The sequence below is a fragment of the Scyliorhinus canicula genome, chromosome 1 (genome assembly GCF_902713615.1).
Source record: "Scyliorhinus canicula chromosome 1, sScyCan1.1, whole genome shotgun sequence".
NCBI classification, from domain to species: Eukaryota; Metazoa; Chordata; class Chondrichthyes; order Carcharhiniformes; family Scyliorhinidae; genus Scyliorhinus; species Scyliorhinus canicula.
The window spans coordinates 113,848,547-113,876,357 of NC_052146.1; the positions used below are offsets into that span (position 1 = coordinate 113,848,547).

The window sequence follows — 27,811 nt, forward strand, 5'->3', positions numbered from 1 at the left end:
GCCGGAAAAAAAGGCCTGTGAGGAGAGGCCACTGTTTTAACATCTTCTACCTTGTGGAGTACTTTCTCCATGTTTCTTTTCTCAAATAACTCCAAGTACTGCTGTTTTTTCTGCTCTTGTTGTAAGCATTTTGCTATGGTAGTTTTTAAAGTTAAATCATTTTGCTGCATTAATGATTCCCTTAAATTTTCGTCTGAGAGACCATAGATTAATTGATCCCTGATGATGGAGTCTGTTACATCAGCATAGTTACAACCTTGTGCTAGCAAGCGGAGATCTGTGACAAAATTAGAGATAGTCTTCCTGTTTTTTTGGAATCTGTTCCGCAGGTTAAATCGTTCCATGATTTCATTTGATTGTGATTTACAGTGTTCATCAAATTTTGCCATTATCACTTGAAAGTTAATTTTATCTTCATTGTCACCATACGTAAAAGAGTTATAAATGTCTACCGCCTGCCGGCCTGCCGTTGAAATATCCCAATCTTTCTCTCGTCGGTGGCTGTATTTAGGTCCATAGCTGAAATGTATATCTGAAGCTGCTGTTTATACTTTTTCCAGTTACTAGTTACTATTTAAATTACCGGTAGTTTTCAGCAACTCTGGAAGCGGCGTGTGGTCCATCGCTTTGGTAGGTTGTTTGGAATCAAAATGCTGCAAAGTCTTCCACAGTCGAGTGGCCGGCCCATTACTTTTGCTGCTTGTTTTGGTTCTTTCTGGTCTCTAATCTAATCTATCTAGTGCTGTTCAAATAAAGCCAATCTGGTACCATGTTTTGTTACCTGTAAGGCAGGTAATCTATGCTACTCAACTCAGTTACACTAGAGGCTTTGGAAGAAGGCTCAAAGTCGTCCAGAAGTTTTACAAAACATTTATTGAGCAACACAACTTAAATAACTGCGTGAGCTCTTACTTTAAGAACTGTACTAGTAGAACGGTTACAACTTTTCTATGCTCTACAACTAGGCCTGACCACACTAGCAGCCCTGAGCTAAATTTCTGCCCCTGTTCTCCTCACAGTCAAATCAGCCCAGTAAGACGTCTTACAACACCAGGTTAAAGTCCAACAGGTTTGTTTCAAACACTAGCTTTCGGAGCACTGCTCCTTCCTCAGGTGAAGGAGCAATGCTCCGAAAGCTAGTGTTTGAAACAAACCTGTTAGACTTTAACCTGGTGGTGTGAGACTTCTTACTGTGCTCGCCCCAGTCCAACGTCAGCATCTCCACATCAAGTCAAATCAGCCAAAGAGACCAGAGGGCTGCTTGCTTTTATACACGCCAGTGCTGCCTTCTAGTGGTCTTTCCATTACCCATCAGCCCCTTCTGTACATACCCATGTAAAGATCACTACAACACTCTTGGGGGTTGGTTGCCGTTAATTGTTGAGGGGGGGTTTGGGTTGCTTTTGTATTGTGAAACTGCTGAAAATCTGTCTGATAAAAATACTTTTAAAAAAAGTTCTCCTTACCCACCTCTTCGGTAAGGAGAGCAACTCCTGTTTCTCCAAGCTAGCCATGTAAGTGAAGTCATTCCTTTTTCGTACCCTTCAGTGAATCTTTTCTGCTCTCTCTCCAAGGCTTTGATAACCTTTCTAAAATGTGGTCCCCAGGATTGGACCAATGCTCTTGATGGAGCCTAACCAATGTTTTATAAAGGTTTATCATATTTCCCTTGTTTTTGTACTTTATGCCTCTATTTATAAAGCCAAGATGCCTGTGTGCTTTTTTTAAATAGTCGTTTCAACTTATCCTCCAATCTTCATAAGTAAACACAATGGACCAGTTACAACATAGTCGGTGTACACAGCATGTGTCATTGCTGACTTGTTATGACATAATGTTATGTAAGGTATGTTCTGTTGGGACTTTAGGTTATGTTATATTACAGTGCACATTGTTTACAGTATGTGTTTTACCTGTGTTGAAAGTTCATTGAATGATCTGAATGGACCATTAAACATCACAATCCCATTCTTGAAGAGTGTGAGTGATAAAGGGTCTGGTCTCTTTAGCCGAGCTCCTCCTGTGATGTGCTCAATCCTAGCTTCCCCTTCACCAGCCAGAATATTCAAATCTTTTATATTTTCTAGAACCAAATCAAAGTCCACCTGAAAAGATTTCATAGCTGAATCACCTGTAAGCATAAAGAGAGTTGCAGAATAGCATGAGGTGAGCTTGAACACCTGCACTCCTTGTAAATAGGAAGTTCCATAGTTATAGAAATAATACATTGCATTTAAGAGGAAGCTAGATAAGCATGTGACAAATTAGCAACAAGACATGCTGATAAGGTTAGTTGAACTGGTGCGGCTGGCTCATGTGGAGCAGAAACCAGCATGCAGCAGATGGGCCGAGTGGCCGGTTTTCATGTTGCAAAATGCTCCGTAATTTGATACAATACATTTCCACTTCCACTGTGATCCTCAAGTTGCTGCAGCATCATGCAACAATTTGCAGACCATGAGGGGAAGAAAAGAGGGGAAGGGAATTTTGAAAGGAAGCTGGGTCAATGAAGGAATCTAGGTCAATGAAGGAATCTAGGTCAAAGAGAAGAGTTTTGGAACCAGGTGAGAGGGCATGAAGTTGGTGGGGAGAGGGGTGGGGGGGGGGGGGGGGGGGTGAGGTTGCAGATGGGAACCAAAGAAAGTTCCCAAGGACAGAGTCTAGTGGCTGATAAAATGGCCACCCAAAGGGGGAAATGGTGAAAACCAACTGTAGCCTAGAGTGAATGGGGCAAAAGAGTGAAGATAGGGATGTATGACTAGAAGATATTGCAGAGATATGTGAGCTGGAGGGACTTGAATGTGATGTGCTCATAAATGATACAGAAGCCAGTGTAAATTACCAAGTGTGTATTCTGGGTAAGCCATAGTTTGTAGACAGTGAGGACCTGAGACAGGAAAGGATAATATTGTACATCTACATTCATAGTGTTTCCCCCTCAGCAATAGTGTTTGAGAGAGATGATGAGGAGGAAAAGAGGTAGGGTGGTGGAACAACAATATATTTTATTTATATAGTGCCTTTAGTGTAATTTAAAGACCCCAGGGGCTCCACAGGAGCTAAATTTTACACTGAGCTATATAAAGAGATATTAGGGCAGATGGCCAAAAGTTTGATCAAGTAAGTAGTTTTTTTTTAGAATTTACAGTGCAGAATGAGGCCATTCGGCACATCGAGTCTGCACCGGCCCTTACAAAGATCACCCTACTCAAGCCCACGTATCTACCCTATCCCCGTAACCCAGCAACCCCCACTAAACCTTTTAGGACACTAAGGGCAATTGAGCATGGCCAATCCACCTAACCCGCACATCTTTGGACTGTGGTAGGAAACCGGAGCACCCGGAGGAAACCCACGCAAACACGGGGAGAACGTGCAGACTCCGCACAGACAGTGACCCAGCCGGGAATCGAACCTGGGACCCTGGAACTGGGAAGCAACTGTGCTAACCACTGTGCTACCGTGCTGCCCTTAAGGTTTTGAGGAGCGTTTGATAAGTGTCCTTGAAGGAGATGAGAATTAGAGCAGTTTGAAAAGGTTCCAGAATGGGTGTAGCCATGGAGATCCCAGAAGACTGTGAAGCTAGAGGATATTACAGAATAAGAGAAGGGATGGGTGATGGAGGGTTTGAAAACAAAGGTGAGAATTTTAAAACTGAAATGTTGCTTAACCAGGAGACAAATAGGGCGAGGACCGGGTTAATGGGCAAATGGGGTTTGATGCGTGTCAGTACAGACAGAAGAGCTTTGGATGACAGAGGGTAGAAGTTTGGAGGCAGCCAGGAGTGTCGGAATAGTCAAGTCTGACGGTAGCAAAGACATGGATGTGGGTTTCAGCAGCAAATGAGTTAACCTGGGAACAGAGTTAGACAGTTACGGAGGTGGAATTAGGCAGAGTTAATAATGGCATGGTTATGTGGTCAAAAGTTCATCCCGGGGTTGGATATGGCACCAAGATTGTGCATTTTTTGCAGTGTTAGTGTAAGCCTGCTTGTGACAATAAAGATTATTATTATAATCCGGCTCAGCTTCAGACAGATCCAGCGAGACAAATAGTCATTAGATCGGAGTTTGTAGCAGAGACTGAAGAAAATGCTTGAGGGTGAGTTGGAAAAATGGAGAACAAGGGAGTGTGGGAGAGTAAGCTAAGGGGAAGAGGGAGGAATGGAGGAAAGAGAGAGGTGGCCATCCTGAGATCTTCCTTAATGCTAAGTGTTCACCAACTCAAGAAAACATCGAGAAACCGATTGGTTTAGACAACTTGAGGTCAGACACCGTTGTGGGAAGAGTTTCTGACCTTATTATAAATCCTTACTCCAAGCCAAGCCACCTTCTTTAGGTTGAGGCTGATTACTCTATTTTTTTCTTTAAACACTTAGTTCAATATTTCCAATTGTGCCTAAAACCAGAGTTGAAATAAAGAATAGATTTGTTGCTGTTTTGTCTTCATTGGGAAGTACAAGAGATGAAAGAACAGATTTGAGAACACTGCAAGATGTGAGGAGTTTCTGTGGCAAGAGTACCTAAGAGCTGATAGAAGTTATACATTTCTACACTTAAATGTTTTTAGTTTTCTGATTGTAGCAGGATGGAAATGGGGGAGCGGAGGCCCAAGAAAAGGGCCGACCCACTGCTGGCATTTGTTGAGGGCACATTTTTTTGATTTTGGCAGAAATGTTGGAGAGAGGAAATTGTCACAATAATTTTTGCATTGTTCCTGTGTTTTCTTGCTTAAAAGTCTTCTTCAAGAGACTTTTAGACACTGGGTGAGATGTTATGGCAGTGAATTAAAGAGCACCAAACTTACATTGCACTGACTCTGGAACTATCCCTCTGAACCTGTGCTGTCCTGCCCCAGAACAGAACAGGTGTGCTGACTTCCCCACTACACACGTCATAACTGCAGGAAATGCACTTCTGATGCTGTTGCTTAAAAGTGAGTATAAGCCAGGATATTGGGCCGACCTCTCCTGCCCTCCTTCTGGTGCCATGGTAAATACATCTTTTAAAATATTTGTTCGTGGGATGTGGGCATCGCTGGCAAGGCCAGCATTCATTGCCCATCCCTAACTGCCCTTGAGAAAAAGGGGCTGATGAGCTGCCTTCTTGAACCACTTTGGTCCATGTGGTGTAGGTACACCCACAGTGCTGTTAGGAAAGGAAAGGGGGACCCCTAATCTAAGAGGGCAAATGGGACCTTAATGTTTTACCCAAACAATAGAGCCCCAGACCGTACAGCACTGGCCTAAAACTGCACTGAGGGTGGATTTGGTGCTCATGTCCTGGAATGGGGCTTGAACCCGCAAAACCTTCTGACTCGGGAAGTACATTTCAGATCACAACAAGATGCTGTGCAAAGAAAATTCCGTATCTATCTCCAGCGTTCCCCACCAGTTCTTTTGTCATTAAGGATAACATACCATAACCTCCATCCTTGTTTCCATAAAACTAACTTTTCTCCACAAGATTGGTCAAACGTAACAATTGCGTTCCAGGCATTTAAGGGAATACCCAAATACTAGGAATGGGCATCCCAAAGAGGAGGAGAGTCCAGGATCAAGGCAGTTGGAAGAAGAATACATTCATCCGAAGACATAGGGGCCACCACACAGTTCACTCCTGGAGTCCGTGCACTGCTAACTCCTGGAGACCCTCGGAGTTACCTCCAGCAGGTATTGGAGATTACAGCAAGTCAGAATTCACTCCCTTGTCAAAAGATCTTCATGGTGCAGAATCCATTTGTGGACCTTAAGTAGCTAGAAACAAAATAGATCTGCTCTGCTGCAACCCCCATGTCTGAGGTATGGAATCCACACCACCTCAAAGTGGAAGAGGAGCATCCCCCTCCCTGCGGACATTAGCACATGGTCAACTGGCTTCCAGTCTGGAATATCAAACACATTCTCGCCCCATTCCTCAGATAGTAATTTCTGTGCTCAGCTAGCACCGATGTGTTAGCCACTTTTCTGGCTTAGATTGTGGCTGCTTTGTGTTTAGGCATGGCTCATGCAATGTACATTTGTTACCCAGTGATTTAGGTCTGGTTTATGCCATGCACACATGTTACTTAATCTACATGGCTTGTTGGTTCAGGAGGCAAAACTATGGTTCAGAACATGAAGGATGAGGAAAGTCCATTTGCTCCTTTGTATCCTTGCACTCAATTATGACTCCCAATCTCATTTTAGGCATCTCTAACGCATTTATTTGACCAACCACTACTTCACTGGACTGGCTGAGAAGACACCTGGTACAAAAGAAAGATTGGCAATTACTAAGTACTGGGGGCTGAGCTGGTTATTTTGTGCTCATCAAGATGTAATGAATGGAACACTATACCGTTCTGGCTGTCCAACATGAGCACCACTTCGATCAATCCCTGCCCTCAAACTCTGTATGCCTCAGACTTCTACACTAAAGACAGCCCCCGACTTCCCTCCCCACCCTACCAGGTGTGATATTAGAATCTGTCCAGGGAATTTCAATAGACGCCTATAGAGACCCAGATAAAACACTGAAGTTAAACCTGGATTTAGTTTTTTGGAGGCCGTACTTCCAATAACAAAAGAAAGATGTTTAGGGGTAAAACGCCCATGTCCTGAGAGCAAGCACAACTCATTGAATAGAAGAAAAAAAATAAACAGGGAAAAGAAAGATTTTTGAATGCCAAATTATGTTTCTCTGAGACTTTATCACCAGTTACGGTCATGTGTATATCCCTAAAGCTGCTCTCGAGGTGTTTCATCTTGCATTTTGTTGCTTTGATTCTTGTCTGTTCTGTTAGAAACTGCAGGAGACCTTAGAATCTGTCCGAGGGTATAATTCAGGGCAGTCAGGGTGCTTGAGACCTCCTGAATCACATTGTTCATATTATGCTCCAGCTTTTGAATGCCTTTGATAACTGGCTCCTCCAGGTTGGGATAATCGGAGGCCAGGATAGAACTCTGAACATCCTGGAGTGTGATTATATCCTTCTCCAGGTCACTCTGGGATTCTCGAGGCAGGGCTTCACTGTATGGCGAAGCCGGCCTTGATGGAGGAGATCTAGGCTGTGAGCCGCTTTCACTGAAGTCGGTCACATCAGTCTGCTGCGGCTGATGCACACTGCTGTCCCTAGTTAAAGGATCGCGGTCACTGTCACCTGCAGGAAAGAAAGACAAACCATCACCAGCTGTGATACAGGAGGTTGGGCAGTAATCACACTTGGCTGCACTAGAATTTTAAAAATCCCTGCCATTTTCTGAAATGGTGGTTTCTAAAATCGCTCACTTCCCAGAAGCAATTGTGCACAAAGGAGAAATGAAGAGGAGGCCCAAAGGAAGACAGAGTAAGTCTGAATTGTAGAGAATGGGGGCGGAATTCTCCGACCCCCTGAGGGGGTCGGAGAATCACCCGGGGCCGGCGTCAATCCTGCCCCCACCGTGTCCCGAATTCTCCGCCCCTGAGATTCGGCGGGGGCGGGAATTGTGCCGCGCCGGTCGGCGGGCCCCCCGCGGCGATTCTCCGGCCCACGATGGGCCAAAGTCCCGCCGCTGACAGGCCTCTCCCGCCGGCGTGGATTAAACCACCCACCTGACCGGCGGGAATGGCGGTGCAGGCGGGCTCCGGGGTCCTGGGGGGGGGAGGGAGGGGCATGGGGCGATCTGACCCCGGGGGGTGTGTCCATGGTGGCCTGGCCCACGATCGGGGCCCACCGATCGGCAGGCTGGCCTGTGCCTTGGGGGCACTTTCCATGGTCTTCACCATGGCGGAGGCGGAAGAGACCCCCTCCCCTGCGCATGCGCCGGTATGACGTCAGCAGCTGCTGACGCTCCGGCGCATGCGTGGACTTACGCCGGCCGGCGAAGTCCTTTTGGCCCCGGCTGGCGTGGCGCCAAAGGCAGTTCACGCCAGCCGGCGGAGTGGGAACCACTCCGGCGCGGGCCTAGCCACTCAATGTGAGGGCTTGGCCCCTAAAGGTGCGGAGAATTCCACGCCTTTGGGGCGGCCCGACGCCGGAGTGGTTCACGCCACTCCGACACGCCGGGACCCCCCGCCCCGCCGGGTAGGGGAGAATCCCGGCCTGGCTCTCTTTATTTTGTCTTTTTTTTTGATGTAATGAAGAGTTTTTACTTTGCAAGGCAAAAGTAACTAAACCACAACAAACTAAATTAAACGTTATTGCCACTGAAACACAGACAATACAGCAGTGATGGTCAAAGGAGTGGGAGGCTGGGTAGGCTCGGGTTATTTTCTTTAGAGCAGAGAAGGCTGAGGGGAGGCCTGATTGAGGTGTATAAATAATGATAATATTTATTGTCACAAGTAGGCTTACATTAACACTGCAATGAAGTTACTGTGAAAAGCCCCGATTTGCCACATTCCGGCGCCTGTTCAGGTACACAGACGGAGAATTCAGACTATCCAATTCGCCTAACAGCACATCTTTCGGGGCTTGTGGGAGGAACCCAGAGGAAACCCACGGAGACACAAGGAGAATGTGCAAACTCCACACAGACAGTGACCCAAGACTTGAATCGAACCTGGGACCCTGGAGCTGTGAAGCTACAGTGCTACTGTGCCGCCCAGAGGTCATATAGGGTCATATAAGTTCTAATACAGGAGTTATTAATGATAGGGCATGTTATTGGAAGTCAGAAAAAGGCCCACAGAAGCTGATGTTTTGCCACCAATGCACAGCAGTAGCCGTGTATAATCTGTCTAAGATTATGTGGGATGCAGCTCTGGAGCGGTTTGGGATTGGACCAAGATTTGTGACTGGGTAAAGCTACTATATAAGGAGCCGAGGGCGAGTATCCGCACAAACAACATCAGCCCGAGAAACGTTTTTCTCCACCGTGGGACAAGGCAGGATGTCATATGTCCCCACTTGCTGTTTGCATTCGCGATTGAGCCGTTGGCCATCGCATTAAGAAGTTCGGGGGTATGGAAAGGAATAGTGCGGGGGTGGGGGGATAGAGGGTTTGGGTCTTCCGAACCTGATATGTTACTACTGGGAGGAAAATGTGGAGATGGTGCGGGACTGGGTCAGAGGGGTTGATTCCCAGTGGGTCAGAATGGAGGAGAGTTTGTGCAGGGTTCGGGATTGAAAGCACTAGCAACAGCGCCGCTCCCGATGGTCCTGGGGAAATACTCAGGGAGTCCGGTAATAATAGCTTCATTGAGAATTTGGAGGCAGTTTCGCCAACACTTCGGGCTGGGGGCAGGGTCAAGATAATGCCGATTCGGGGGAACAACAGATTTGAGCCAGGGAAGAGGGATGGAAATTTTCGGAAATGGGAGGAGAAGGGGATTAAGACACTAAAAGATTTGTTTCTTAGGGGTCGGTTTGCAGGATTGAAGGAGCTGGAAGCAAAGTATGGGCTGCAGCAGGGGGAAATGTTTAGATACATGCAGGTTCAAGATTTTTCCAGAAAGGAGATACAAAGCTTCCCGGTGGAGCAAGCCTCCACGTTGCTGGAGGAGGTGACGCCGACAGGGGGACTGGGGGTAGTGTCGGCGGTTTATGGAGCTATTCTGGAGGGGGAGAAGGCACCACTGGAAGGGATCAAAGCAGCGTGGGAGGAAGAGTTGGGAGAGGATATGGAGGAGGGGTTCTGGTGTGAGGTGCTCCGGAGAGTGAACGCCTCCACCTCGTGCGCGAGGTCGAGGCTGATACAGCTGAAGGTGGTGTACAGAGCACACCTCACAAGGGCAAGGATGAGCCAATTCTTCGAAGGAGTAGAAGATGTGTGTGAACATTGTGGGGGGGGGGGGGGGGGGGGGGCGCTAATCACGTTCATATGTTTTGGTCCTGTCCAAAGCTGGAGGATTACTGGAAGGAGATTTTTAGGGTAATTTCTAAAGTGGTGCACGTGAAATTGGACCCGGGCCCCCGGAAGGCCATATTTGGGGTGTCTGACCAGCCAGGGTTGGAAATGGGTGCGGAGGCAGGTGTTGTAGCCTTTGCCTCATTGATCCTGATAGGTTGGAGAGCAACCTCTCCACCCTGTACCCTGGCGTGGCGTGGGGACCTGTTGGAATTCTTGACCCTTGAGAAGGTTAAGTTTGAACTGAAGGGAAGGATGGATGGGTTCTACAATTCATGGGCATTATTCATTATGCACTTTCAAGAACTGGATAACATCGAACATTAGTTGGGGGGGTGGGTGGGAGGGTGGGGGACTGTGTGTGTTAATGCCGACTATGGGTGATTCCTAATTCCTTTTTGTCATTTGTTTATGTAAACATGCGGGCTAATGTTTGGGTTTGGTGGGAGGATGGGATTGTTGTTATTGATTTTGGGATTGACATATTTGTTACTGATTATTGTTTATTGTTGGTGGGTGTAAATTTGGGGAAAAATGTGAAAAAGGAGAATAAAAATATTTTTAAAAAATGATTGTGAGAGATATGGACAGGATGGATAGAAAACAGCTGATCCCCTTAGTTGAAGGGTCAATAATGAGGGAGCATAATTTAAAAAAAATTAATTTAGAGAACCCAATTCATTTTTTCCAATTAAGGGGCAATTTAGCGTGGCCAATCCACCTACCCTGCACATCCTTGGGTTGTGGGGGTGAAACCCACCCAAACACGGGGAGAATGTGCAAACATAGCGAGCACTTTTCCAGGAGACACATCCGAAGTGAGACTCATACAGAGTGAGAGATTTAAACTTGGTAATTTGGTGCAGTGAGGTAAATCAGCAAAGGTAAGTGGAAAATCTAATTCTGATGTTTTTCAGTTAAAAGTGCAGTGTGGAGCTTAGTGTCTGATTGGTTGAAGCTGCCCCCACCCTAATTGCTGAGAGGCAGTTATCTGTCAATCACCTGAGGCCTGTTGAGGCCTGTTTAGGGGCACATTGTATTATTCTCTTTGAAGGTAAGGTTTTTTTTGAGTCATCGGTTAGCTGAGGTCTGTATAAAAGACAGACAGAGAGCGCACACAGTAAGCGAGCACTTTTCCAGGAGACACATCCGGAGTGAGACTCATACAGACTGAGAGATTTAAACTTGGTAATTTGGTGCAGTGAGGTAATTCGGTGCAGAGTGTGAGGAGGTGCTTTTTAACCCTGGTAAGTGACTGGTAAGTAGTCTCTCTTTTTCTTTTCATTGTCTAATTTATTTATTTTTATTTTGAAATTCTAGTTGTTTAAGTTTACCAAGGGTTTAAGACATGGCAGGAGATCCCAGACGCGTGTCATGCTCCTCGTGTGCGATGTGGGAGCTCAGGGACACGTCCACTGTCCCTGGCTCCTTCACGTGCAAGAAGTGTGTTCAGTTGCAGCTCTTGTTAGACCGCTTGACGGCTCTGGAGCTGCGGATGGACTCACTTTGGAGCATCCGCGATGCTGAGGAGGTCGTGGATAGCACGTTTAGCGAGTTGGTCACACCGCAGGTGAAGGTTACTGAGGGAGATAGAAAATGGGTGACCAAAAGAAAGAGCAAGAGTAGGAAGGCAGTGCAGGTGTCCCCTGCGGTAATCTCCCTGCAAAACAGATATACCGCTTTGGATACTGTTGAGGGAGATGGCTCACCAGGGGAAGGCAGCAGCAGCCAGGTTCATGGCACGGTGGCTGGCTCTGCTGCACAGCAGGGCAGGAAGAAAAATGGCAGGGCTATAGTGATAGGGGACTCGATCGTAAGGGGAATAGACAGGCGGTTCTGTGGACGCAATCGAGACTCCAGGATGGTATGTTGCCTCCCTGGTGCAAGGGTCAAGGATGTCTCGGAGCGGCTGCAGGACATTCTGGGGGGGGAGGGTGAACAGCCAGCTGTCGTGGTGCACATAGGCACCAACGATATAGGTAAAAAACGGGATGAGGTCCTACAAGCGGAATTCAGGGAGTTAGGAGTTAAACTAAAAAGTAGGACCTCAAAGGTAGTAATCTCAGGATTGCTACCAGTGCCACGAGCTAGTCAGAGTAGGAATGTCAGGATAGATAGGATGAATGCGTGGCTCGAGAGATGGTGCAAGAGGGAGGGATTCAAATTCCTGGGGCATTGGGACCGGTTCTGGGGGAGGTGGGACCAGTACAAACCGGACGGTCTGCACTTGGGCAGGACTGGAACCGATGTCCTGGGGGGGTGTTTGCTAGAGCTGTTGGGGAGGGTTTAAACTAATGTGGCAGGGGGATGGGAACCAATGCTGGAAGTTGGAAGGTAGTAAAACAGGGACAGAAACAAAAGGAAGTAAGGGGAAAAGTGCAAGGCAGAGAAGACATAGTCAGAAATCCATAAGGGCGACAGTACAAGGTACAGTGACTGAGGGGAGCACAGTGAATAGGCCCAGTAATAACAAAAGGAATAAAACTGGAGATGTTAAGATTCAAAACAGAGGTAAAAAAACCAACATAAGTGTACTTTACCTGAATGCTCGTAGTATTCGGAATAAAGTAAATGAGTTGGTGGCACAAATCATCGTAAATGACTATGATTTAGTGGCCATTACTGAAACATGGTTAAAGGATGGTCACGACTGGGAGTTAAATATCCGAGGGTATCAAACTATTCGGAAGGACAGAGTGGATGGTAAGGGAGGTGGTGTTGCTCTGTTATTTAAGGATGACATCCGGGCAATAGTAAGGGATGACATCGGTGCTATGGAGGATAAGGTTGAATCCATTTGGGTGGAAATCAGGAATAGTAAGGCGAAAAAGTCACTGATAGGAGTAGTCTATCGGCCACCAAATAGTAACGATATGGTGGGGCAGGCAATAAACAAAGAAATAACTGATGCATGTAGAAATGGTACAGCAGTTATCATGGGGGATTTTAATCTACATGTTGATTGGTTTAACCAGGTCGGTCAAGGCAACCGTGAGGAGGAGTTTATAGAATGTATCCGCGATAGTTTCCTAGAACAGTATGTAATGGAACCTACGAGGGAACAAGCGGTCCTAGATCTTGTCCTGTGTAATGAGACAGGATTGATTCATGATCTCATAGTTAGGGATCCTCTCGGAAGGAGCGATCACAATATGGTGGAATTTAAAATACAGATGGAGGGTGAGAAAGTAAAATCAAGTACTAGTGTTTTGTGTTTAAACAAAGGAGATTACAAGGGGATGAGAGAAGAACTAGCTAAGGTAGACTGGGAGCTAAGACTTTATGGTGGAACAGTTGAGGAACAGTGGAGAACCTTCCAAGCGATTTTTCACAGTGCTCAGCAAAGGTTTATACCAACAAAAAGGAAGGACGGAAGAAAGAGGGAAAATCGACCGTGGATATCTAAGGAAATAAGGGAGAGTATCAAATTGAAGGAAAAAGCATATAAAGTGGCAAAGATTGCTGGGAGATTAGAGGACTGGGAAATCTTTAGGGGGCAACAGAAAGCTACTAAAAAAGCTATAAAGAAGAGTAAGATAGAGTATGAGAGTAAACTTGCTCAGAATATAAAAACAGACAGTAAAAGTTTTTACAAATATATAAGACAAAAAAGAGTGGCTAAGGTAAATATTGGTCCTTTAGAGGATGAGAAGGGAGTTTTAATAATGGGAAATGAGGAAATGGCTGAGGAACTGAACAGGTTTTTTGGGTCAGTCTTCACAGTGGAAGACACAAATAACATGCCAGCGACTGATAGAAATGAGGCTATGACAAGTGAGGACCTTGAGAGGATTGTTATCACTAAGGAGGGAGTGATGGGCAAGCTAATGGGGCTAAAGGTAGACAAGTCTCCTGGCCCTGATGGAATGCATCCCAGAGTGCTAAAAGAGATGGCTAGGGAAATTGCAGATGCACTAGTGATAATTTACCGAAATTCACTAGACTCTGGGGTGGTCCCGGTGGATTGGAAATTAGCAAACGTGACGCCACTGTTTAAAAAAAGGAGGTAGGCAGAAAGCAGGAAATTATAGGCCAGTGAGTTTAACTTCGGTAATAGGGAAGATGCTGGAATCTATCATCAAGGAAGAAATTGCGAGGCATCTGGATAGAAATTGTCCCATTGGGCAGACGCAGCATGGGTTCGTTAAAGGCAGGTCATGCCTAACTAATTTAGTGGAATTTTTTGAGGACATTACCAGTGCAGTAGATAACGGGGAGCCAATGGATGTGGTATATCTGGATTTCCAGAAGGCCTTTGACAAGGTGCCACACAAAAGGTTGCTGCATAAGATAAAGATGCATGGCATTAAGGGTAATGTAGTAGCATGGATAGAGGATTGGTTAATTAATAGAAAGCAAAGAGTTGGGATAAATGGGTGTTTCTCTGGTTGGCAATCAGTAGCTAGTGGTGTCCCTCAGGGATCCGTGTTGGGCCCACAATTGTTCACAATTTACATTGATGATTTGGAGTTGGGGACCAAGGGCAATGTGTCCAAGTTTGCAGATGACACTAAGATGAGTGGTAAAGCGAAAAGTGCAGAGGATACTGGAAGTCTGCAGAGGGATTTGGATAGGTTAAGTGAATGGGCTCGGGTCTGGCAGATGGAATACAATGTTGACAAATGTGAGGTTATCCATTTTGGTAGGAATAACAGCAAACGGGATTATTATTTAAACGATAAAATATTAAAGCATGCCGCTGTTCAGAGAGACATGGGTGTGCTAGTGCATGAGTCACAGAAGGTTGGTTTACAAGTGCAACAGGTGATTAAGAAGGCAAATGGAATTTTGTCCTTCATTGCTAGAGGGATGGAGTTTAAGACTAGGGAGGTTATGTTGCAATTGTATAAGGTGTTAGTGCGGCCACACCTGGAGTATTGTGTTCAGTTTTGGTCTCCTTACTTGAGAAGGGACGTACTGGCTCTGGAGGGTGTGCAGAGGAGATTCACTAGGTTAATCCCAGAGCTGAAGGGGTTGGATTATGAGGAGAGGTTGAGTAGACGACTGTACTCGTTGGAGTTTAGAAGGATGAGGGGGGATCTTATAGAAACATTTAAAATTATGAAGGGAATAGATAGGATAGATGCGGGCAGGTTGTTTCCACTGGCGGGTGACAGCAGAACTAGGGGGCATAGCTTCAAAATAAGGGGAAGTAGATTTAGGACTGAGTTTAGGAGGAACTTCTTCACCCAAAGGGTTGTGAATCTATGGAATTCCTTGCCCAGTGAAGTAGTTGAGGCTCCTTCATTACATGTTTTTAAGGTAAAGATAGATAGTTTTTTGAAGAATAAAGGGATTAAGGGTTATGGTGTTCGGGCCGGAAAGTGGAGCTGAGTCCACAAAAGATCAGCCATGATCTAATTGAATGGCGGAGCAGGCTCGAGGGGCCAGATGGCCTACTCCTGCTCCTAATTCTTATGTTCTTATTAAACTCCACACGGACAGTGACCCAGAGCCGGGATCGAACCTGGGACCTCGGCGCCATGAGGCAGCAGTGCTAACCACTGTGCCACCGTGTTGCCCTAAGGGGGCATCATTTTAAGGTGAAGGACAGGAGCTTTAGCGGGGATTTGAGGAAAAACATTTTCACCCAGAGGGTGGTGGGAGTCTGGAATTCACTGCCTGTGGATGACCATTTAAAATGTCATAATATTCAAGGCAGGGGAAGTGCTGGAAAGTGGGAATAGTGCAGGTTTAGTGTAGTTTTGTCAGTGCAGACTGGATGGGCTGAAGGGCCTCTTCTGTACTGTAAGATTTTGGGCGGAACCTTTCTAAAAATCAGCAACGTGTCAGTTCCAGTGAGAAAAACAGTGCGAATTTGTTAGCTGGATTTGTCATGGAATTTTGAGCCTCTTTTTGTCCCCCACCTGAATCACGCTGTGCCCTTGGCCTCCCGCTGATTCACACACCCTGGGGAAACTTAATCACTGAAATCACCGGGGAACTGTATATAAACACCTTTACAGCACTTCCCAACACTTTATTCAGATGCATTCGAGCGGGTGTCTTCCAGGAAGCCAGCACCACGTTTCTCAGAGGGAGCCCTGACCAGACTCCTGGATGCCGTGTAGCAGAGGCAGGGCGTCCTGTACCCGCATACTAGAAAGCGGCCCACCAGCAAGGTGACCAACCCCCCAAGTGGGAGGGCATTTTGACTTTACTAAGTGCCAGCACCCTGCAGAAGAGGTCAGGGCTGTAAAAATGAATGACCTCCTTTGCATGGCGAGGGTAAGTCTGCCACCTGCAGTCTCTCAGTGCAACCCTCACCCACCCTTTGTACCTCCAAGGCGATCTCTCACACAATCCTCATGGGTTGCCCACCTGTCACAAGGCCATTTTCCACCAGCAATCCCCATCCCCCAACCATCTTGGTGCCCCCCCCCCCCCCCACCTCAACTCTGCTCTGCTCCTCATATCCCTGTCCCCTCTCCAGTCCCACACAAGCCATTCCTCAACCATCTGAACGAACAGGACTCTTGCCTACACTCTCCTCATGCATCCTCAAAGGACCAAATCGAGCACAACCAGTGTCCGAGGGCATAGCCACCTGGAGTCATGCGGGAGTTTCACACCCTCACACCGCACGAGGAAAGAGCTCTTGTGCTGGCCGGGGAGGAGTGGGGAGGAGCAGGATTGCTCCTGTGCTGATTGAGAAGTGGGGACAGTGAGCAAAGGTTAGAACCCTCAGGTCAAACAGCCATTTCTCAAACTTCACGCAAGTAAACATCTCGCATCATTTATCCCCTATGATGTACTAATGCTATCTCCCTTCTCTTGCATCCTCGTACCGCCTGAATACCACTGACCCGAGCAGCTCAGAGGGGCAAATTTTGGACATCAACATTAAAGAGGCTTCACATTGGTCACCCTCTACCAGCACAGATACCCACACCGTGGCGAGATTATCTAGTAGGCAGGTTTCTGGGTCACTCACTGGTGAAAACCTCACAGTTGATGATCCACAGCAGGTGGAGGCAGAGACGTCCAAGGGATCCGGCACTTGGAGGAATGCCAGAGGCCAGGACACTGCTGAGCACCTGGCTGATGACGTGCCGCTGGGTCTGAAAGGCCCCGAGATGATGGAACTGCAAAAGCAAACTTGGGAGAATCTGCACTGTAAAGCCGACTGGAGGAGTTGAATTGCCTTCTGACAGTGCCATCAATGTAATGCAATGATGCCAACAGTGCAAGGTTGTCATCTGTCATGGAGACCTTGGTTTAGTGTGGCCAATTCACCTACCCAGCACATCTTTTTGGGTTGTGGGGGTAAAACTCACGCAGACACGGGGAGAATGTGCAAACTCCACATGGACAGTGACCCGAGGTGGGGATTGAACACAGGTCCTCGGTGCTATGAGGCAGCAGTGCTAACCAACGCGCCACCGTGTTAGAACATAGAACATAGAACACTACAGCGCAGTACGGGCCCTTCGGCCCTCGATGTTGCGCCGACCTGTGAAACCATCTGAAGCCTATCTGACCTACACTATTCCATTTTCATCCATATGTCTATCCAGTGACCACTTAAATACCCTTAAAGTTGGCGAGTCTACTACTATTGCAGGCAGGGCGTTCCACACCCCTACTACTCTCTGAGTAAAGAAACTGCCTCTGACATCTGTCCTATATCTCTCACCCCTCAATTTAAAGCTATGTCCCCTCGTGTTGGTCATCACCATCCGAGGAAAAAGACTCTCACTGTCCACCCTATCTAACCCTCTGACTATCTTATATGTCTCTATTAAGTCACCTCTCAGCCTTCTCCTCTCTAACGAAAACAACCTCAATTCCCTGAGCCTTTCCTCGTAAGACCTTCCCTCCATACCAGGCAACATCCTAGTAAATCTCCTCTGAACCCTTTCCAAAGCTTCCACATCCTTCCTATAATGTGGTGACCAGAACTGCACGCAGTACTCCAGGTGTGGCCGCACCAGAGTTATGTACAGCTGCAGCATGACCTTGTGGTTCCGAAACTCAATCCCCCTGCTTATAAAGGCTAGCACACCATATGCCTTCTTAACAGCCCTATTAACCTGGGTGGCAACTTTCAGGGATTTATGTACCTGGATGCCGAGATCTCTCTGTGTTGCCCTGCCTGAGATGACTTTAGCAGGTGTCGGGCCTGCAGGCACCCAAAGGGAAGAGGATCGATTGGAGCTCAGCCCGGTGCCCTCCACCCAGGGGATCCCGGGGCTGTCCAACCCACTCCCTGTGAGCGACACATCTCCTGCCCTGCACAGAGATGGGTGGCACTGCAACACCCATGCTGCCCAAAAGTACGCCTGGACCCTCAAGTTCCAGGGCCGCCAGGGGACACCTGCTAAAGTCATCTCAGGCGGGGCAGCATGGTGGTGCAGTGGTTAGCACTGCTGACTCATATCACCGAGCACCTGTATTCGATCCCAGTCCCGGGTCACTGTCCGTGTGGAGTTTGCACATTCTCCCCGTGTCTGCGTGGATTTTACTTCCACAACCCAAAAAGATGTGCAGGGTAGGTGAATTGGCCATGCTAAATTGCCCCATATTTGGAAAAAAAAAGAATTAGTTACTTTAAATTTAATAAAACTTTCTCCATTCTCCCACTCCCATTCGAACCCCGATCCTGCCTCTAGTGGTGGTGGTGGTGGGGGTGTGTGTGTGTGTGTGTGTGTGTGTGTGTGTGTGTGTGTGTATGTGTGTATGTGTGCAGGAGCATCACATTGGGATCAGCACCCAGTGTCAATCCCGATTTTTCAGTTCTCCACTGCATTGGAGGCACTTCAGAGAGTAGGAGGTGTAAATAGTACGGTGATAAATCAAAACTTTTCTAGTCATTGCTTCCTAATGGTCACTTGCCTGAGACTTTACACTGGCGACAAGGAAGGCGCCATTTCCTCTACACCAGGCCCACCTCAATTAGGCCTCAGGAGGCGTCCATTGAGGCAGCGGACATACCACGCACTGGTATGTTAGAGGCATTGGATGCCGAGACTGGGGATTGGACTCAGTACATTGAGCAAATGTGTTACTTTTTTCATGTGAATAACATTGTCGGGGACAACAGACAGACAGACAATGACCCTCCTTGTGGTTTGCGATGCGGAGACTTTAAGCATCATCAAAAGTTTAACTTTTCCTGACTCACAGCCAGAATGACACCCATCGAAGAGTGAGTTTGGGGGCTGGGAATATGAAGTTCGGTGGGAATTTGAGGTTGGGTGTGGAGCAGGTGCCTTTTACCCTTGATTTTGATTTTGAAGTGGCCTTGCCCCGCTGCAGGTGACTACAAGGGACAGAGCTGATTGCTAACTAATAGGTAAGCCCTTCATATCGGGAGCAGAGCTGAACAGGTGAAATCTGGAGTGCAGTCTGAGAAGGTAAGTGGTTCTCTATAATAATCAGGTGACTCGTGTTCTGAATCCTTTCAATCCTAAACCCATCGGAGTAGATTCTGAGCTACTCACCGGAGTAGATTCTGAGCTACATTTTGTCAGGTAAGAGTTTTGTTTTGTGGTTTCTTTTCTCACACTTACTAGAGGGTAGCAAGCTAGACTCCATCTCCTCGACCAACAGGTGAGTGATTGGCTGGTGACTGGCAAGTAGTTTTTCCTTTCATTTTTCTCTTGGCATTGCAGTTGTTGTTGTAAGTTAACGGCAGGGTTTGGACATGGCAGGAGATCCCAGTCCCATGTCATGCTCCTTGTGTACGATGTGGAAATTCATTGACGTGTCCACTGTCCCTGGCTCCTTCACGTACAAGAGGTATGTCCAGCAGCAGCTCCTGTTAGACTGCTTGCTGACTCTGGAGCTGCGGATGGACTCACTTTGGAACATCTGTGATGCTGAGGGAGTCGTGGATAGCATGTTTTGTGAGTTGATATAGCAGATATAGAGTACTGAGGAAGATAGGAAATGGATGACCAACAGACAAATGAAGAGCAGGAAGACAGTGCAGGGGTCCCCTGCGGTCATCTCCCTCCAAAACAGGTATACCGTTCTGGATACTGTTGAGGGAGATGGCTCACCGGGGGAAGGCAGCAGTCGCCAGGTTCATGGCACCGTGGCTGGTTCTGCTGCGCAGGAGGGCAGGAAAAAGAGTGGTAGAGCTATAATGATAGGGGATTCGATTGTAAGGGGAGTCGACAGGCGTTTCTGTGGATGCAAACCAGACTCCAGGAAGGTATGTTGCCTCCCAGGTAAGGGTCCTGGATATCTCAGAACGGACATTCTGGGGGGCGGGGGGCGGTGAACAGCCACCTGTTGTGGTGCATATAGGCACCAACTATATAGGTAAAAAATGGGATGAGGTCCTACATGCTGAATTTAGGGAGTTAGAAGATAATTAAAAAGTCAGACCTCAAAGGTAGTAATCTCGGGATTGCTACCAGTGTCATGTGCTATTCAGAGATGGAATGACAGGATAGACAGGATGAATGCGTGGCTTGAAAGATGGTGCAGGAGGAAGGATTCAGATCTTTGGGACATTGGAACCAGTTCTGGGAGAGGTGGGACCATTACAAATCAGACAGTCTACATCTGGGCAGGACTGTAACCAATGTCCGAGGGGAAGTGTTTGCTACCAATGTTGGGGAGGGTTTAAACTAATCTGGCAGCGGGATGGGAACCAATGCAGGAAGTCGGAGGTAGTAAAGATGGGACAGAAACAAAAGCTAGTAAGGAGAAAAGTGGAAGGCAGAGTAACAGATTGAACTGCCTAGTATGACAGCGGGGGGGGGGGGGGGGGGGGAACAAGAGCAGTAGGTCAGCGGGAGAAATAACTGAGGGAGAGCTACAGACTAAGGCCAGTAAGATTAGGAGGAAAAGCAAGCAGGGAGTGATTGGTCAACGCAGCTGGTGGGCTGAAGTACATTAGTTTCAATGTGAGGAGTATTTCAGGTAAGACAGATGAATTTAGAGCTTGGATTAGTACATGAAATTATGATGTTGTTGCTATCACAGAAACTTGGTTGAAAGAGTGACAGGATTGGCAACTAAACATTCCAGGATTTAGATGCTTCAGGCAGGATAGAGGGGAATACAAATAATAATAATAATCTTTATTGTCACAAGTTGGCTTACATTTACACTGTAATGAAGTTACTGTGAAAAGCCCCTAGTTACCACATTCCGGTGCCTGTTCGGGTGCACCAGAGGGTGAATTCAGAATATCCAATTCACCCGACAGCACGTTTTTCAGGACTTGTAGGAAGAAACCGGAGCATCCGGAGGAAACCCACGCAGACACAGGGAAAACGTGCAGACTCCTTGTGGACAGTGACCCAAGCCGGGAATCGATTCTGGACCCTGGAGCTGAGATGTAACAGTGCCACCCATTGTGCTATCGTGCTGCCCATGAGGGAGCCCAGGGGGTGGGGGGAAGTTGCATTCTTGGTTAAGGAGAATATCACAGCTGTGCTAAGGGAGGACACCATGGAGGCTTGAGGAGCAAGGCTATATGGGTAGAGATCAGGAATAGGAAGGGTGCTGTCACAATGTTGGGTGTTTACTACAGACCTCCTAACAGCCAGTGGGAGATAGAGGAGCAGATATGCAGACAGATCTTGGAAAGATGCATAAACAATAGGGTTGTTGTGGTGGGTGATTTTACTTTCCCTATATTGACTGGGACTCACTTACTGCTAGAGGCATGGATGGAGCAGAATGTGTAAGGAGCGTTGAGGAGAATTTCCTGAAACTATATGTAAACGGCCCAACTAGGGAAGGTCCATCTTAGACCTGGTGCTGGGGGATGAGCCCGGCCAGGTGATCGAAGTTTCAGTAGGAGAACATTTCGGGAACAGTGATCATGGTTCTGTAAGTTTTAAGCTGCTTATGGACAAGGACAAGAGTGGTCCTCAGGTGAAGGTGTTAAACTGGGGAAGGCTAATTACAACAGCATTAGGCCAGTGTGAGGGAAAATCAACATCCGGCATGTGGGAGGCTTTCAAACGTTGGCTGATTAGAATTCAGGACCGACGTGCACCTGTGAGGATGAAAGATAAGGGTGGCAAGTACAGGGAACCCTGGATAACAAGGGATATTATGAACCTTGTCAAAAAGAAAAAGGAAACATTCGTAAGGTCTGGAAGGCTTAGGACAGATGAAGCCTTTGAAGAATATAAAGCAAGTAGGAAGGGGTCATGAAATGTTGTTGGCAAACAGGATTAAGGAAAAATCTAAAGCGTTTTATACATATGTAAAGAACAAGAGGGTAGCCAGAGAAAAGGTTGGTCCATTCAAGGATATTGGAGGGAATCAATGTATGGAACCAGTGGAAATGGGTGAGAAAGTAAATGAATACTTTGCCTCAGTATTCACCAAAGAGAAGGACTTGGTGGATGAGGAGTCTGTGTGTCTAGTGTGTGTAGATATTCTGAGTCATGTTGATATTAATAAAGAGGAGGTGTTGGGCATCTTAAAAAGCATTAAAGTAGATAAATCCCCAGGGCTTGCTGGGATCTACCCCAGAATACTGAGGAAGGCACGGGAGGAAACTGCTGGGGCATTGACAGTAATCTTTGTATCCTCATTGGCTTCAAGTGACGTTCCAAAGGACTGGAGAGTAGCCAATGTTGTTCCGTTGTTTAAGAAGGACAGCAGGGATAATCCAGGAAATTATAGGCTGGTGAGCTTTACGTAAATGGGAGGGAAATTATTGGAAAAGATTTTTGGAGATAAGATTTACTCACATTTGGAAACAAATGGACTTATTAGTGATGGACAATATAGTTTTGTGAAGGGGAGGTCGTGCCTCACTAATTTGATCATGTTTTTTGAGGAAGTGACAAAGATGATAGGTGATGGCAAGACAGTAGATGTTGTATACATGGACTTCAGTAAAGCCTTTGACAAGGTACCTCATGGTAGACGAGTACATGGGATCAGAGAAGAGCTGGCAAGTTAGATACAGAACTGGCATGGGCGCAGAAGGCAGAGGGTAGCAGTAGAAGGGTGCTTTTCTGAATGGAAGGTTGTGACTAGCGGCATTCTACAAGGATCAGTTCTGGGGCTTTTGTTGTTCGTGGTGTATATAAATGATATGGAAGAAAATGTAGCTGGTCTGATTAGTAAGTTCGCAGACGACACACAAAATTGGTGGAGTGGAGGATTGTGAAGAGGATTGTCAGAGGATACAGCAGGATATAAACTGGTTGGAGTCTTGGGCGGAGAAATGGCAGATGGAGTTTAATCCAGAAAAGTGTGAGGTAATGCACTTTGGAAGGTCCAATGCATGTAGGAATTACACAATAAATGGTAGAACTGTTGCGAGTACTGACAGGCAGAGAGATCTGGGTGTGCATGTCCACCAATCAGTGAAAGTGGCAACGCACGTGGATAAGGTGGTCAAGAAAGCATACGGCATTGTGGCCTTCATCTGTCAGGGCACTGAATATAAAAATTGGCAAGTCATGTTGCAGCTGTACAGGACCTTATTTAAGCCTCATTTGGAATATTGTGTACAATTCTGGTCGCCACACTACCAGAAGGACGTGGATGCTTTGGAGAGGGTACAGAAGCGATTTACCAGGATGCTGCCTGGTATGGAGAGCATTAGCTATGAAGAGAGGTTGGATAAACTTGGTCTGTTCTCACTAGAATGACAGAGGCTGCAGGACGACCTGATAGAGGTCTACAAGATTATAAGTGGCATGGACAGAGTGGATAGTCAGATGCTCTTTTCTAGGGTAGGAGAGTCAAGTACTAGGGGAAATAGGTTTAAAGTGTGTGGTGAAAAGTTTAGAACAGATGCGCGAGGCAAGTTTTTTTTACACAGAAGGTGGTAAATACATGGAGCGCACTGTCTGGGGAGATGGTGGGAGCAGTACAATAGCGGCATTGAAGGGGCATCTGGACAAAAATATGAATAGGGTAGGAATGGAACCATACGGACTACATAAATGAAAACGAAAATGAATGAAAATGAAAATCGCTTATTGTCACGAGAGGCTTCAATGAAGTTACTGTGAAAAGTCCCTAGTTGCCACATTCCGGCGCCTGTTCTGGGAGGCTGGTACGGGAATTGAACCGCGCTGCTAGCATGCCTTGGTCTGCTTTAAAAGCCAGTGATTTAGCCCAGTGTGCTAAACCAGCCCCTGCATACGGTTTTAGTTCCGGCAGGTGCCATGGTCAGCGCAGGCTTGGAGGGCCGAAGGGCCTGTTCCTGTGCTGTATTGTTCTTTGTTCACCTGACACCTGCCAGTTTGTGGAGTTAGTTACACTGGTCGGCAACCATTTTGACCTGAAACCACCGCTAATCGTTCGCCGTTCTCGTTTCCACACGGCTTCCTAACACCTGGGTGAACCTGTAACTGAATTTCTGGGCAGTTTGCGAAAACTCGCTGAGTTCTGTGAGTTTGGCCTGACATTGTCTGAGGCACTCAGAGACCGTTTGGTTTGTGGAATCCAACATGGGGCAACTCGAGAACTCAAGAAAGTGACCAAAATATTATTGTCTCAGGAGGGTGCAGTAAATGGTGTCCAGGAGAGGTTAGAGGAATGGCCGTCCTAAACATAGGATGCACGCTGGTCTGGAGTGCCCCTTTCCCATACTGTAGTTTTGGTCGAGGGTGCACTCCGGGAGACCAGGACCGAAGGCAACCCCTTTCTGATGAGAGACACCAAGCTTCCCGCACACCAGAGACCTCTGATACACGGGACAAACATACCGGTACGGGAAGAAGCCGACGGGGCAAACACCAGAGAGGAAATACATCCATTCGCTGCCAGCACCACCCCGATGATCGTCCAAGAGGATGGACGCATTTCATTGATGACCAGTCAGCTCACCTCCCTGACTGAATATCGGCACCTATTCAAGTGACGGTCCAGATCAATGGTTTCACAGATGGACCTTGATAATGGGAGCCATAGTACCTGTGATCAGCCACCGCACCTCCCACCAAATCATATGCATTTTGGTGTTATGAGATGCCGATGCTCGGCTAGCAACGTACACAGGAGAGCCATTGGAGGTTGTGGGCACCTCAGAAGTCCCCATGGAATATGGGACTCATTTGTCAAACTTACCGCTGGGAGTGGTGAAAAGGTCGGTCCCAAATTCGCTGGTGTGTGCTTGGCAGAAGCGTCTCTGGTTAGACTGGCAGCAAGTATGCCAGATGTACACCAAAGGGCTGGACGTGGCATTGACATGTTTCCCGGGAGAATTCCAAGAAGGTCTCGGTCCCATCTCCACCAAGATATCAGTGGACCCAGAGGCCTGTCCATGCTATTTTTGGGCCCATCATTCCCAATGCTCTGAAACCAAAAGTCGATGCCGAATTGGAGAAGTTGGGAATCATCCGCAATGTGCGTATTGGGCTGCCCCGTCGTATCAGTAATGAAACCTGACGGTTCCGTCTGCCTCTGCGGTGATTAGAAAATGACCATTAACCAGGCATCCTGTATGGATCGTTACCCAGTACCCAAGATTGAGGAACTATTCACAAGGCTCAGCAGAGGAAGGACCTTCACACCAAGCTCAACATGAGCCAACCTTGTCTTCAATTAGTCTTGGAGCTGGCCTCATGAAAATATGTAACCATCAACACGCACAAGGGGATGGACGAGTGCACCAGGCTGCTGATCAGAGTCTCGTCAGTATGTGCCATGTTCCAAAGAGTGATGGAAAATATCCTCCAAGGATTACCACAGGTGGCAGTCACCTGGATGACGTGCTGATGATCGGTTCGCCCGACTGGGAGCGCTGAAAAATCTAGAGGACGGGCGACACCACTTCGAGGTAGTCGGAATCTGCCTGCGGCGCGAAAAGTACATCTTCAATGAAAAAGAGGCAGTCTATTTAGGCTATAGGGTGGACAAAAATGGGCTACGCCCAGCAGACGACAAAGTGCGGGCTATCCGGCAGGTACCCATACCGGACAAACCAACAGAACTCCACTCGTTCTTGACCTTATAAACTATAACGGGAAGTTTATCCCAAACTTGGCAACAGTGTCGGCCCCACTGCACCGATTGTTAAAGAAGGGCCAACGGTGGGTTTGAGACCCGCCGCAGCCGATTGCTTTCGACAAAGTGAAACAAAGACTGTCATCTTCACATCCGCTGGCTCACTTCGACCCATCAAAACCTTTATTGCTCATATGAGATTCCTCACCCTAAGGAATTGGAGCCGTTCTGGCACACTGATGGTACAAAGCAACCCATTGTGTTCACTTTTGTGCACTTCGGCGGCAGAGAAAAGGAATTACACTCAGGTAGAGAAAGAAGGTTTGGCACTTATTTTCAAAGTAAAACTATGTCTATGGACATGCATTCACAGCTTATATGGACCATAAACCCTTATTAGGACTGTTCAAGGAGGATAGAGCAATTCCCCCGTGGTGTCTTCCCACATTCAGTATTGGGCTCTGCTCTTGGTGGCATACGGGTATGTTTTGGAACATTGCCCAGGGCCGAGGTCCCCTCGCGCGGACTCCTTCAGCCGCCACATTCTACCCACCAGTACACCAACGCTGACGGCATCGGAAGAAGTCATCGGGCCTTACATTTTACGGATGTTTTACCTATGACAGCGGCCTCAGTAAAGGCAGACCCACTGCTGGCCAGGGTCTGCCACATAGTGCTGTACAGGGCCCAGCACCATGCCCCCCCCCAGAAGACCCACAAAAGTGGCTGAACTCAGTATAGAAACCGGCAGCCTGCTGTGGGTTCCCAAGTGGTCATCCCTGAGTGGGGGCAGGGAGAAACTTTGCAAGACCTCCAAAGCAGACACCTGGGAGTCTCTAAAATGAAAATGTTGGGCCGAAGACGTGTGTGGTGGCCCGGCATAGATACAGATATCGAGAGGTTAGCACAACAGTGCACCTGGTGCCAGGGGCACCAATAGGTTTCCTTGGCAACGGGAATAAAATGGTCCGGCCGATCTCATATTCAGCGCAGGTGCAAGGCAAAGACTCCAATCGACATGTGGACCACATGCGAAGCTGGGTTGAACAAGTGTCAGAGGACCAACCCAAGGCCACCAAGGCCAGTGGTGTCCCCTCCCTCCGAAACAACCGTTGGTGATTTTCGGTGAGGCAGCTGAGCTTTGTGACTCAGAAATGCAGGAACACGACCCATCCGACCAGGAGTCGGACATGGATTTTTACCTGTGGAAGTCAAGACAGATCCGTGGGTTCCCGGTCCGTTATACCCCATCCAGACCCGAAACAGTGGATAACCCAAGGTGAGGACAAAGGACTTCCCCCCCCCCCCCCCATTAAAATGGATGATGTTTCAGACTTGCAAGGGGGGGGGGGGAGGGGGGGGGGGGGGGGGTTTGGTGTGTCATAACCCTACAGGAGGCACAGGGATCTGCAAACGCAGAATCCCTGAGGCCTCACCAGAGTATGCTCTATCCAGATGAGGGGGCGAAGCCATCCCCTTAATCCCAGGACTGCTAATACATAATCCTCTGGCCCAGGTATGTGATGGGCCCATGGGAGACCCTTCGGGGAGTAGGAGGCATAAATAGTAAGGAGAATAAATCAAAACTTTTCTACAGTCATCACTGCCGAGTGGTCGCTAGCCTGAGACTTTACACATACGCACATGTTCTGGTCCTGCCCTAAGTTGGTGGGTTTTTGGAAGCCTTTTTTAGCACCATATCGGCAATTTTAATTGTGGATTTGGAGCCCTGCCCATTAGTAGCGATATTTTCAGTGTCAGACCACCCGGAACTGAGGAGGGGGGTGATGGCGGACACATGGAATTTTGCCTCATTGCTGGCTGGGCGACGGATCGGCAGGTGGCATCGGCCAGTGCTGCAGAATGGCTGGATGATTTTATGGAGTTTTTGTATCTCAAGAAGGTTACGTTCATGGTGAGTGGAACGATTGATGGGTTCTATCAGAGATGGCCTACATTTATATTGCTTTGTAAAGATCTGGGGCGGGATTCTCCCCTACCCGGCGTGACGGGGGGTCCCGGCGTAGGGGAGTAGCGCCAACCACTCCGGGGTCGGGCCTCCCCAAAAGTGGGGAATTCTCTGCGCCTTTGGGGGCTAGCCCCGCGCCGGAGCTGTTG

General features: G+C 47.6%; 1 protein-coding gene across 4 annotated transcripts in view; it reads right to left on the reverse strand.

The window, feature by feature from the left end:
* Positions 1–27,811, reverse strand: part of ubxn11 (UBX domain protein 11) — a 155,346-nt gene that overhangs the window by 49,052 nt on the left and 78,483 nt on the right. For all 4 annotated transcript variants that reach the window (XM_038798217.1, XM_038798207.1, XM_038798236.1 and 1 more), the window contains one exon: positions 1,914–2,131. In XM_038798217.1, coding sequence (XP_038654145.1) covers positions 1,914–2,131 — 218 coding nt within the window. The remainder of the gene's footprint in view (positions 1–1,913; positions 2,132–27,811) is intronic.